The 14,512-nt window shown below is 37.8% G+C and overlaps 2 protein-coding genes across 5 annotated transcripts in view; one reads left to right on the forward strand and one right to left on the reverse strand.

Moving 5' to 3' along the window:
- The window catches only part of DOCK1 (dedicator of cytokinesis 1), a 530,863-nt gene that overhangs the window by 285,278 nt on the left and 231,073 nt on the right, over window positions 1–14,512 (reverse strand). The window lies entirely within an intron of this gene.
- Window positions 1–14,512, forward strand: part of INSYN2A (inhibitory synaptic factor 2A) — a 77,467-nt gene that overhangs the window by 13,979 nt on the left and 48,976 nt on the right. For all 4 annotated transcript variants that reach the window (XM_060768623.2, XM_060768621.2, XM_060768622.2 and 1 more), the window contains exon 2: window positions 8,497–8,578. In XM_060768623.2, the coding sequence (XP_060624606.2) occupies window positions 8,506–8,578 (73 nt within the window). In that variant the 5' untranslated portion in view covers window positions 8,497–8,505. The remainder of the gene's footprint in view (window positions 1–8,496; window positions 8,579–14,512) is intronic.

Raw genomic sequence — 14,512 nt, forward strand, 5'->3', positions numbered from 1 at the left:
TATCCATCTTTCAGCTACAACTTATAAAATGGCTTACAACATAGCATGGTGTAGTTGTTTCATCATTGGAATACAACTTTGGAGGCCAGGGTTTGAATCCCTGCTCAGCCACAAAACCCCTCTGGTTGACCTTGGGCAATTCTCTCAGTCTTGGATGACGGCAACCTCCTCTGAACATATTGTCCGAAGAAAGATAGATTAGCCTTAAGTTGGAAATGATTAGTAGGTATATAACAGCAAATAACCCAGTGTTAAACTGCTGACCAAAAGGTCAATCGTTCAAATCCGAGGAACAGAGTGAGCTCACTCTGTTCCTCGGATTTGAACGATTGACCTCCCGCTGTTAGCCTCAGCTTCTGCCAACCTACTTTGAAAACATGGAAATGTGAGTAGATCATTAAGTACCACTCTGGTGGGAAGGTAACGGTGCTCCATGCAGTCACATGATCTTGGAGGTGTCTATAGTGTTTATGTACAACGCTGGCTCTTTGCCTTAGGAATGGAGATGCACCACCCCCTAGAGTCGGACACGACTACACTTAATATCAAGGGGAAACCTTTAGCTTTACCTTTTAACAGCAAAGGGATTGTATAGGACTTCTGAATAAATGAGACAAAGAAGGTCATCAGATAAAGGTCCCATCTATACCGAGCATGTAATGCAGTTTCATGCAGGCATTGAAAAAAGTAGTTTCACTGTGCAAGTGAATACATAGGGAAATGGGGAAATGGGGAACCAGTTTGAGGCTAGGATTGTGATTACACAAAGCACAGAGGACTGATACGCATTTAGGGATGTCTTTTGTGCACTTTTGTGGAAGCTTGTCTGTCCACCACAATTTGAAACTACCTTCAAGCTAGCCTCAAACTCCATTAAATGGTCACTACTGATGGGGCCCCAGTCTACAAGTGATCATGCTACAAACTTCTTTCTCTCAAAGATGCTATAAGATCCCTTCACAGCTACATCTTCAAATACAGATATCAAACATGCAATGAAATAAAAAGAACACTGTAGAAAATATGGCTAAATCCAGAGCTACTGCAATTTAGAACAGAAGTTTTGAAATGAACAGGACATTAGTTTCACATTTTATCTTTAAGTTGCATTGGTTTTACTGGGCCTTCTGAAGATAGACAATTGTTAGATTTAGTCTTTAAAAAATAACAAAGAGCAACCCTAAACGAATTGAAGCAGCAGTCCAAACTTATAAAGGTAAAGGCTAAGGTTTCCCCTGACATTAGTCATGTCCAACTCTGGAGGGTGGTGCTCATCTCCATTCCTAAGCTGAAGCGCTGACGTTGTCCATAGACACAATAGACATCTCCAAGGTCATGGAGCGCCATTACCTTTCCACCAGAGCATTGCCCATAGCATTGCCCAGAGCATTGACCAGAGCATTTCCACCAGAGCATTGCCTTCCAAGGTCATGTGACTGCATGGAACGCCATTACCTTCCCACCAGAGCATTGCCCATAGACAGCTCCAAGATCATGTGGCTAGCATGACTGTATGGAGCACCATTACTTTCCTGCCGGAGTGGTACCTACTGATCTACTCACATATGCATGTTTTTGAACTGCTAGGTTGGGAGAAGCTGGGGCTAACAGCGGGAGCTCACCACAGTCCCCAGATTCGAACTGCCAACCTTTCGGTCAGCAAGTTCAGCAGCTCAGTAGTTTACCCCAGTGCGACACAAGGAGGCTCAGTACAAACATATAAAATAGTCCAAAGGCCTAGCAAAAATAGGAATATACTACATTATTTTGAAGGCTAAGAGAAGGGAAACAAACCAAGCTTCCCACCTAATGACATTTCACAGCCTTGACACCACTACAGCCCCAACCAATTAACTAAAGAAAGAAAAGGTTACCTTTGCTCGAGACAAAATTCTTACTTAGCCTTTTAATTTAATTTATAAATCAGGGTAGCCAAAGCAAACACAATGGTATTAGGAAGAGAGAAAACATGGTTTTGACAATCTAAAAATGCCACCATGGATAAAGTGCAGAAAAATAAGATAGGCGATATCAGTCTGAATTATAGCTAAAATTATATCTACAGTACATGTATAAGTTCAATAGAGTCCTTATAATGAGATATAAATTCGTTTCCTTGATTCAGGCTTCATAATGTTTTACATAACAGTACTGTTACAGCCGCAAAAGGCCATATGTAGAATGACAGACAGACTGACGGATTTGCCATCTTGATGCCTATGACTTTAGACAGGCAGTTTCCATTAAGGCAAGCGAAGTGCTTTCTGTGCAAATATAACACATTTGGAGAAGTACATTATTCAGCGTCAAGAAAGTATAGCTCAGAATTCCAAGGACTTCCTGAAAACAGACCCTATTTTTCAGCCTCATTCAAGAACTGCCATCACACAGTGATAGGGAAAAGGAAGCAATCTCTCATCAAGGACTTCCTCATGGACTGCCATTATTTTTATGAATAGTATTTTAAGTTTGCACTTTGGAAAATATTTTATTCATAATAAAAAAAATCACACCTTTACAAAGTAGTCTGAAATCGCACATATTTTTCATCTCTGTGATCCTCTTCATCTGTTGAAGATATAGTTGCAGCCTATTTGAATCCTTAAAGGGCAAAAGTAGTATTCTGTGTATAGTGCCTGACCTTCTAGTTTCCATGGAGACAAGTAGCTCTCCTTTTTTGGAGTACCACAACTTGAGATAGTGGGCATGGTTGAATAAAGTGTGATCATAAGTAGCAGTACATGAGGTAGTGGTATGCAGACTAAAGCAGAAAATTGGTACTTCTTAAACTGTAGAGTACGAATAGGCAATAAATAAAAAATGAGGCAAAGCCTATGAATTCAATCTCACCATGACAGAATAAATGAACTATAATACATGTACTACAATGTGTTGTTATTTTGCATCATTACCGGTAATAACAAAAGTCCATCACTACTACATCACCATAGGACTACTTTCCTATGGTGATGGGACTGTGTGCTCTTTGAGACCAGTGGGTACACAGATGGTAGTACTGCTGCTGGTAGGGAATTCCAAATTCAGACTAATTGTGCTAAACAGCTACTGGACAACAGTAGTATTGGGGGTGATAAAAGACAATGAGACTAGTTAAAATCTACTAGTATTGTGCAGAAAGAAGTACTAGTGAACCACTTCAGAATGTATTTTTGTTGCAAATAACAACCTTCTCAAGTCTCCACTAATTGTTATGTATATATTTGCTTACTGTATTGTATGTGTGTAATTGTTTGCAATTTGACCTAACCTCTTTGTTGTGGGAGGGGCTGCAGACCATGTGATCAGAAGAGGGCATGTTCAGATTCAAGACTCCATTTTTAGTTAGTAGATGCCTTTAGACTTCAGTAATAAGAGTTTGGCTTTACGGAGACTGCGGAAACAGTTCAGTTTAGAGTTTATTTATTTACTGCTCTTATATACCGCAATTCTCAGCCCAAGGGCGACTCAATGCGAGTTCAATGCAGGGACAATATACTTCAAGACTCAAAACAGAGAAATGCATCAGACTATGGACTATTGTTTCTAAAGATGATGCCCTGTGTTATTTACACAGAGAAACTACTACAAAATCCTGTTGTATCTGAATTCATAAATTAACAGAATATCTAATTATAATGTAAGTTTTGAATGTGTTCATTAATGTTGGCATACGGCAAGCACAAGCCAGAGTTAGCTACAGCTGATTGGTTGATGAGTTACTCCAGTAGCGAAGCCCCTGCAGTAGAAATGTATCCATTTCAGAAGAGCTTGGAGGAAAAAAGGGAGGAGCTAACTGAAAGAAGAAGATTCGACATTTTAAAATATGAGCCAGTCTTTAGCAGGGTGAGCTAAAGGGAAGAAGTCTCTGGCGATGTGAGAACTGGAGTGAGGAGGTTCCTATTCTAAGTTAAAGTCTTCAACCTTGATATTTAAAGTGTTAAAGAACCATTTTGAATTAGAAGCTAGCCTGAGAGCTAGGGGAAAGAAAATCCCAGTATAGGATTGTGCCTTCAGTGGCAGAATTGAAGTAATAAGAAGGATAATCTGTGCACAAGTCATCAGTCAGTGGGACTGAGGAGAAAAGTGTTCTTTGAGAATAAGTTTACAGTTAAACTATTGATAATTAAAGAATAAACTATAAGATAAAGATATCCAGTCAGGAGACTGAGAAAGAATTACATTTTAAAGAGAAGAAAGTTACCAAACCAAGTTGACATAAGATAAGCCATTCTGAATGTTGTATAGTAACAGTTTTAGTTATTCATAATAGTAAAAGCCAATTGTAACAATATCCAGGAAGTACTGTGAAGAAAAATACTATGTAACCATTATGCTTTATTTGCCTGGGAGTCCATATATAAACATTACTTTGTTCAATTACTACATTAAAGACTGGTGTCAAATTACTGAACTGAAGATATTCTACAGGAAGACGGCTGAAGATCATATTGTAGCTGAATACAGTTTACAGCATTGGGTAACATGTTAAAGTGACACATACTAACATTTTAAAAGTAAAACCTCCTGCAAACAGATATAATAAAAAGTGCTTATCCTCACTCCCCCCCCCCCCAACATGTTTGCTGTATACATGAAGTTTTGTGAGCAAATCAACTATGTTACTTTTAAAGAAGACTGTTTATTTTGTCTTTTGAGAGCATGGTTTAAAGGTAAATATGTTTTAAGGCAGGGTAGATGTTTTTGGGCAACTAAAGGATCACTTCTGAAACTCTGCAGAATATATATGTTTTGTGCATTGGCATGTCTTTGTCCCTAGCAGTGCAAAGACATAATTAGGTACATCAGTTAAACAGCTAAGAGACCTAGTTGCCTTGCATGAATGCTGTTGAATGCCATTTCCCCAAAAAGGTTGTGACTTCTAACAAGGTCATGTCTTTCCTGTGACCAGTGATTTTCCAGAGGTTATGAATCTCATTTCCAAAATAGTTGTGAAGATTAACATTTCCCAAAACTTTTACCAGTCTAAATGAAACAAGAGATAATGCTCAAAGATGTCAATGCCTAACCAAAAGCAACACAACCAAATACTGGGGAAGAGTAGAGGACAAGTATGACTAGCCTGCTGTCTAATCATGCAAACAGACTCAAGCTAAAAGGATGTTCTGCTGCTGATATGCTCAGATGTTAAAGTTCAAAGCTGCATAATGGATATAATATTAACATGGAATGTGAGAAGCATGAACTACACTCAATCAAGGAACCTATAGCCCTGAGTATGCAGGACCTGAACATTATTGTTGATGCCAGAGTGTCATTCAGAGTGTCATCATACGTTGAAAACAACTTGACAGCTATTAACAATAGTAGCAGAAGGGATTCTGGGCTTCTTTTTAACCAGTGTTGGGAATGAGGAGACATAACAGCAACACCAGCAACAGACTCAAATTTGCTATAGACAGGATCACAACAGGATCACAGCAGTACAATTACAAAAACTGATATACTTGAAACATCCTACATTATTTGGTGATGCCTCACTGATATCTAGATTCTTAGAATGTGAATCACTGCTAATCTAAAACTCCAGGCAATAATACCTGGTAGTCAGTGAACTTTAGATAATAATACTGTAGTGTTTTATGAACAAAACAAAAGCATATACAACAGTATGTGAGATGTTCTGTTGCAAATAACAGAAAACAAGTCAATATTAAAGAATCTTAGCTCATTATTATTTCTTTACTTTTCTGCAATCATGCATGTGTGTGTGTATCCCTACAAGTAGCTCCTCTGCCGTTTCCCACTTCAGCCAATTTTCCTGTAACTTTGTCTTACATTCAGAGCTGTATATTATTTCAGATTTTATTTAAGAAGACCTTTTTCATACTAAATTTCTTACAGAATTTCTTTTTCTACTGCTATTATTTACGTTGAAAAAGGATTTCAAAACTTTTAAAAGGTAGTTGGGTTGTTGTGAGTTTTCCAGGCTGCATGACCATGTTCCAGAAGCATTCTCTCCTGATGGCACTTCACCAAATCATGTTACAATATATTGTTTTACTATCCATTAAGAGCCTTGTGGGACAGTAGCAAAAAGATATAACTTTCCACCACTTTTTCCAATTTACTCTGCATTGATTTTTTTGAATATCTGTTCTGTACTGCAAAAGACTTGTTTTCTTTCTATGTTTTCTTTTCAGGGGGCAGGGGACAGGTGCTCTTAGTCCTGGAAGAGCTAAATAGCAAAAATATGATAGAAAAGGGGAGAAATTATCATCTGCACTTGAAAGTGTTACTAGGCAAGGCAGTCAGACCTCAAGCTTATAGGAATATTTTGCAAGAATTTAATGATCTCAGAGCTAGATATGAAAGCAATGATAGGAGGTACAGAAGTACAGTTTATGGGCTAAGTCAATTCTTCTATACACTGTGAGTCATACTGGGATAACTATACAATTATACAAATACAAATTTACATGTCAATTATTACAGAAAAAGAATGCCGCCATCACAAAAATATGAGTGGTCATTAGAGTGGACAAAGAACTGATCAAGTATAATCAGTTATTACATTTGACAGCTTAGGAAGAACATGGGGCACACAAAGTAATTAACGTAAGGCAGATTTTTTTTTTTTTTAAAAAAAACCTTCTGAGAAACAGCATGAGTGCCAGTATTCTAAAACAAAAAAATATTCCAATGTATAGATTGGGAACACTGAGGCTCAGAAATGTTTCAATTACACACATTTTTCTTGTCGTTACTGTTAAATGAGAGAACTGCAAATCTGTCAAGATACATGAGTAGTTCTAAATGTTGATCCTTCAGATGCTTGAACTCCAATCTAAGAAATTCTGGGCATAAACTATACTGATGGGGATGTCTGGGAGCAGAAGTCAAAAACATCTGGAAGACCAAAGGTTGGGGAACCAATGATCCAGTGTAATGGCCTATGTATCTTCATACTATAAAGTACTCAGTCCATGAAAGCTTATGCTACAAATTCTTTTTGTCAGGCACCCTCTTCCACTAATTTCAGCTCTCACTGCAACATGTTGCACTCTATAATAATAATAATAATAATAATAACAACAACAACAATTACTACTACTACTACTACTACTACTACAGCATCTTTATTTATACCCCACCACCATTTCCCCAAAGGGACTCAGAGTGGTTCACAGAAGCACTCCAAGTGCCGCATATAAACAAAAACACATAAGTATATACACAGTGACATAGGTGACACTAATAAAATTGTAAAAATTATAAAAATTATAAAATGTCCTAAAACACAATAGAAGCTGTGAATAAAGCTGGCTATCAGCAGTAACCAATATCCAGAGTGGCAGAATTGGTGGACCATCGAGCTGGTCATAAATTAAACAAGGTCAAAGGGCTGCCTGAAGAACCATGTTTTTAAACTTGCCCGAAAGGCTTGAAGAGTGGGGGCTAATCTAATTTCTTTAGGGAGGGTATTCTAGAGCCAGGGAGCCACCACTGAGAAGGCCCTCTCTCTCATCCCCACCAACCGTACTTAATCGGTGGTGGGACTAAGAGAAGGGCCTCCCCAGAAGTTCTCAATGCCCATGCATTGGCTACTGTGACCACTGTTTTCGTTTTGATTCTTAACAGACCTTTTAGAATAGTTCCTAAAGGTGAATTTGCTGATCCTCCATCCTTAGGCATGGAGCTCATTTGGACCCTTTGTATGCAATGGTAATCAGATTGAGTAGTGTACACATTTCCAAAGTGCATTATTTTTTTAAAAAAAAACTTGTTAAGTTTAGACATTTAAGAAGGAATAGCACTGAATTTGCATCAGCACTGTACAGTGTTTCCTCACTTATCGTGGGTGTTACGTTCCAGGACCACCCACGATAAGTGAAAATATAGGGACACTATATTTTAATATTATTTTAATATTTATACATTATTTTAGTAGTTATACACTTTTTAAAGTCTTTATAAACTTAAAATAAACCCTGTTTCTGTTTTACCGAGTACTCCTCCTCCCCTTCCTCCTCCTGCCCTGTGGCTCTCCCCACCCGCCTCCCTGTCAGTGAGGTGGCTGCAAATGAAGGAAGGAAAGGAAGCAAGCCCTCCTCACCTTTCTCTTTGCTAGGTGAAGAGAGAGAGAGAGTGAAGGAAAGACCCTTCAAGGCTGGAGGTAGGGAGGGAGGACTGAGGAGGGAAAGCGCCTCCGAGAGTGGCGGCGGCAAAAACCTGTGAAACAGCAAAAATACCGCAATATATATTTTAAATTAATATTTATTTATTGAAAAGCCGCGGAATAGCAAGTCCACTAAAAGCTAACTGCAAACTAGCAAGAGAATACTGTAATATCAAATGGCGTGGCACAATAACTTCACCTCTACTTTCTTGAAACAACAGCAACAATGTAAAGTGGTGATTTTTTTTGCCATAGGCAAAGGTTGGCACAATTCAATGGGGCTATATATATATTTTTTTGCTTTGTTTCAAGAGAGAACATAAAACATATTATTAATGGCATGTGTGTTATATTTTTAGGCAAGTGGCATGATGGCTAAGGGAGCTGATAATGAGATGTGGAATCTTTCATCTCCGACATCACAATCCCTCAATGATGAAGGTAAGCAAACACTCGGTCTCTCCCCTGCCCCATCTATCCATAAACAAACACTAGATATTTTTGGAACACTAAATCATAAGAAGTAAATGTGAATTATCCCAGTTCTCAGCTTAAGTGGACTCGAGAACTCAATCAAAGTTAAGGTGTAAATGAGAAAAGAATAAAAGCACATTGATGACACAATTAAATTTGACGTTTTTGAGAATTAATCACCATGTCAACTATGTGGTGCCATTTCAAGACATTGTATATTTCACCCCAAGGCCCTAGTTTTCCAGTGTATGGAAAACTGTTAACTGAATTGAGCTCAAAGTTATTACAGTCTCTCTAAGATACTCCCCATAAGATAGGAAAGTCCGAGGAGTCGGTGTATCCTTGTGCCTACTTTGTGTTTTTAAATGTCTCAGTAAAGCATGATGGTGATATAATTCGTTCATATTCTGCAGATATTTTATTTGGCCAGAAAAGAAAATAAAGACTTTCTGTATATATTTCGGATTTCAGTATTAATGTCAAAAATACGTAGTATGATTTTACGTAGGATTTGTGCTACATTAGAACAGTTAAAACAAATATCACTTAAGTAAAATAAACATTAAATACTAAATAACCAGAAAAATAAAATAAGGTTTAAATACTAAACTAATCTGGGAACCTGCTAAATTAGACGAAGTATGGTTTAAAAGTGACTGGCTTGACTCTGAAGGAGCTGGGGGAGGTGATGGCCGACAGGGAGCTCTGGCGTGGGATGGTCCATGAAGTCACAGAGAGTCACAAGCGACTGACCGAATGAACAACAAAAAATGGTTTTAAAAGAGCTTGGCCATAAAAGCTAAGTAACAGTGTTAGATTCTAAGTACTGTTAGATTCTTACCAGCAATAGAAAAGAGTATTCCAGAATTTGGGAGTCAGTTTTTCTGCCCATAATATAGGCAATAGTACCCTGAACAATCTTGTGGGCATTGTTGTCCATTTTGCTATATTTTTTGCTAAATTGCATCCTTCACTTTTTAAAGATCCAGATAAACTTTTCTGCACAAAAAGGAAATAATAATTGAAGGAACCCACCCACCCCCTGCTAATTGTCACTACGATGCAGATATCATGAATAGGCACTAATGTATGGACAATAGTAGAATATAATCTAATAATGGAGCCCCCAGTGCCGCAATGGGTTAAACGTTTGTGCAGACAGGATTGCTGACCAATAGGTCAATGATTTGAATCTGGGGAGAGAGGGTTGAGCTCCCTCTGTCAACTCCAGCTCCTCATCCAGGGACATGATAGAAGCCCCCACAAAGATAGTAAAACATCAAAAATCTAGGTAGATGGCCAATTCTCTCACACCAGAAGCGACTTGCAGTTTCTCAAGTCGCTCCTGACAGGAAAAAAATAATAATAATGTAGAATTTAATTTCTTATAACCATATAAGATTTTTTTATTAATTTATTAAAATATTTATAAACACTCTCTTTAGTTAAGGATCCCTGAGCAGTGAATAATAAAACAGACCTGACTAATATGAATGAAGCATATTACACAATTTTAAGAACTTTAAAAATCCAGTTAAATCTGATTCAAATATTTAAAAATACTTAAAACCAATTACATTTGAAGATTTTTGTAACATTAATTAGGCCCCAAAGACCACATCTTATTAGGCAATGTAATGGCTGCAATTTTGGCACCAGTTGGGCCTCCAAAGGGAGAGTATTCCATAATTGTGTGCAACACACCATATCACTCTGATGGATGAGACCCTGAAAAAACATTTCCAGCTAATCTCAGTTCTTGGACAGTCATAGAGAGAGAATGGCACTCCTGCTATGGTCCACAGCCATTTAGGATATTAAGTGTCATTATTAACACCTTGAATTCAAATGGAAGTATAATGGCAACTAGTACAAGTCATTTAAAACTAGTGCTATATTACTTTTCTATGGTGTTCTGATCAACAGTCTAGCTGCTGCATTGTGCATTAGCTGAAGTTTCCATGTTTTCAAGGGCAGCACCACACAGAAGTCTAACTGGCAAATTAGCAGTGTATGAATTGCTGTGGGTAAATTAACCCTGATGGACCAATCAAAGCTGGACTCAAGCATTCCAAGTCTACCTGTGTCTCCACAGAGAAAGATTTAAGAGTTACATACCTGCTCATTTGAGACAGGTAGTTCACCCACTTCCCAGATTCGAGAATCATCAACCCACAGATCCTCTGCCTTCTTGGGCTTCAGCTTACTGATCCTCATCCAGCCCAATATACAATGGCTTATTGGCCTATGCAATTTGACTAACCCTGTAGTATCCAGCTATTAACCCCAAACTTGCAAAACCCCAGCCAACACTTGACACAAGAAGTAGAGCTAAACATCACCAATTTGGCATTCTACTCCAAATTTCAAAACCCCCAAGTATTGACATGAAAGCTTCCTGGTCAGATGCTTTTCTCTATCTCTAGCTACTAATGCTTAATCCTACTTGATGCTTAGGGTTTCAGGCAGAAGTCTTTTCCTGTAACATAAACTGTTTAACAGGATCTGTCATGGAATGGACCTGGGGTATAAAGTGTTTAGTTCTTTAACAAAGTGTCTAATACTGCTCGGTGCAGCACTTATGGACACAAAGTCCTCACTTTTATTCAAGATACACGAGCCTCACTCTGTCACACACACCACCCACAAATGCAAAGTGTTATTTCCTAAGCATTATTACATCATCATTTTAGGGCTGGACATAAATTGCAAAAAGTTCACAACCAAAATCCCAGTAGTGCATATCAAACATGTTCAAAGTCCTGGGGCTTTTTCTTTTTGCTAGTGCACTACCATGCCTCTTGGTGGCGCAGTAGATTAAACTGCTGAGCTGCTGAACTTGCTGAACGAAAGGTTGGCAGTTCGAATCTGGGGAGCAAAGTGAGCTCCTGTTGTTAGGCTCAACATTTGCCAACCTAGCAGTTCAAAAACATGGAAATATGAGTAGATCAATAGGTACCACCCTGATGGGAAGGTAACGACGCTCCATGCAGTCATGCCGGCCACATGACCTTGGGGGTGTCTATGGACAACACTGGCTCTTCAGCTTAGAAATGGAGATGAGCACCACCCCTCAGAGTCAGACATAACTAGACTTAATGTCAGGGAAAACCTCTACCTTTATTATTGCACTGTCATATATTAAAACATAAAGAACTTTTATTTTTATTTTTGTACATTATTTTTTCTTAACAAAATAAAAATACCAACAAAATTTAGTATACTGTATATACAGACAGCCAGATGGAGGCTGAGGGTATATCTACACTGTAGAATTAATGTAGTTTGATAACACTTTAATTGCCATGGCCCAATGTTATGGAATCATGGGAATTGTAGTTTGATGAGGCACAAGCACACTTTGGCAGAGAAGGCAAAAGACCTTGCAAACTACAACTCCCATGATTCCATTTGGAATTTTCCTGCCATAATAGCCAACGTTTCTAGATGTAATTTAATAGCAAGAAACCTATGGGTTCCCATGGGTTTTAACATAATACAAGTCGCAAAGTCTGAACCACCAATTTTCCATTACAAAGGAATTGCTTAATTAACAATTTTCATTATTGTTTTCATCATTGTTATTCTTGACTCTGTTCCACATGATTGAGCAGAGCATATGCTTTTAGTCACTCAGAAAAACTATTCATGCAAAAAGTACAATGTGGAGAACGAAGAGACAAATTGATGCCTAATCTCCATTATACATCTCACATCTTCATATTGGAAACTTAACTATTTAAACTACCAGGGTGAATTCTTTAGCAGCATCATGTCTTGAAGACAGCAATACCTGACATTATGTTGAAGCTCTCTGAATCCATGATAAAGTCAAAAGATGTAGCACAAATCAGTATTCCAATACATCTTTCAAATATTTCATAACACAGCCTTCCTCCTCCCCAATTCTTGGTTTCTTGGTTTTTAGGCCAGTTTCTGAGGTTATTTGGGGGACTGATTCAGAAAATTGCATTGAATAGACTGCATCTGCTCTAGTTTCTTAGATATGGTTATCATAGTTTTCTGTAGGTGAACAGGTGGTGACTGTCGTATCATATGATGTATGTTATTTAACTTAAAAACTGGAGCTGATAGGGGGAAACTGGTGCCATTTTTGGAATCAGCAGGTCAAATATACCAAGAAACAGGACTGACATTTGATGCACCAAAAAGTGTATTGGCCAATGTGACATATGCTTACCATTTTAGCAGAGGGTTGTAATAAACATAATCATTAATTCATTAATCTCCTAAATATTATCAATGTGTCATTAATAATTCCATCATAAGTGTAATTATTGGAGTCCCCAGTGGCACAGTGGGTTAAACCCCTGTGCTGACAGGACTGAAGACCAACAAGTTGCAGGTTCAAATCCAGGGAGAAGCGGATGAGCTCCCTCTATCAGCTCCAGCTCCTCATGCGGGGACATGAGAGAAGCCTCCCACATGGATGATAAAAACATCAAAAATCATCTGGGTGTCCCCTGGGCAACGTCCTTGCAGACGGCCAATTCTCTCATACCAGAAGCGACTTGCAGTTTCTCAAGTCGCTCCTGATACAACAAAAAAGTGTAATTATTGACATTCCTTTGTGAGTTATCATGTCAAAAAATACCTTAGAACTTTATCACTAAATCTACAAAGTTGTTGACATCTTCTGAAGTTGTCCTAAAATTTGCCACTCTAAAATTTGCTGATGAGACAAGTTATAGGATCCTAATGATCCTATGAACACATACAAGTTTGAGAGTATAATTAATTTTCTCTGTAGAGCAAAAGGCAACTTGTAAACCTGAAACAATGTCAAGAATTCAGTACTCCCCCCGCCCCCCGCAAAAAAAAAATACATTCAGCTTAATGTAATAAAAATACCAATTTCTGCATTCCTCATTTATTGTCTGTTAGAGCTGTAGTTAAACTACAAATATGACCCCACTGTTGTATTTACTCTGCTTTATGACACAATATCATTTTCACCCTTCCTTTGAGTATTATTAATAATGTGCCTAAATCTAATTGTTAGTGTCTGTTAGCCTAGACTCAATAAATCAGCGGGATCCTGGTAAATCAATACTTGTCAATTAATGAATGAATACCATGTATTATATTAACACTTAGGAAATAATTAATAACATTCATTGCATTTAATCAATGCTGAAGTATATTTTGCTGACTCAATGGGTCTGATCTACTGGGACTAACAATTGTATTAAGGACTTAGTTTTAAATTCAAATGTTAGTATTTTTAACTGCAATATCAGAATCAGAAACTGCAATTAAAAAAGCTTGTAAATTTCACAACTTATGGGAATAGCTGTCTCATTTTACTGTAAAGTTTAATAATCTCTTGCTTGTTTTCCTTGCATAAAACAGGAATTACAAAAAAGTTCCTGGGACGTTTTGACTTTTTTCCTGTGCTAAAGCACTTTGAGGTTCTTATTCAAAGAATGCTATATCCAAGAAAAAATATATAACAAATGCTTGTTATATCTGAATATGCGCATCTTACTAAAACAGATGACAGTAGTTGAAGCAGGTAGATTTAGTACTAATCAATCACAGTAATACAATGTATAGGCAAAGAAAGCATATGAATATAAACAACATTTGAAAGGGATCTCTTTTTGGAAGGCCTGTTGGACTGTATTCAGTATTTTCGGTTTGGCCAAGATAAATGAAGTTTGTGAACTGTGAACCTCATGAGTTTATTCTCTTGTTCTGCTGGTTGAGATCCAATGCATATTTCATCTGCAAGGAAATAAAGTTGCTGGATCAACCTTCGGAGGACACAAGCAAGTACCTAATGGTTTGCTTAGGGTAGGGTTAATCTTAAAAGAATTCTTCTTCCTTTTCTATACAGTCGACATATCCACCATTTTATCCTCTACTCTTGCTTCGAGG

The sequence above is a fragment of the Anolis sagrei genome, chromosome 3 (genome assembly GCF_037176765.1).
Source record: "Anolis sagrei isolate rAnoSag1 chromosome 3, rAnoSag1.mat, whole genome shotgun sequence".
NCBI lineage: Eukaryota > Metazoa > Chordata > Lepidosauria > Squamata > Dactyloidae > Anolis > Anolis sagrei.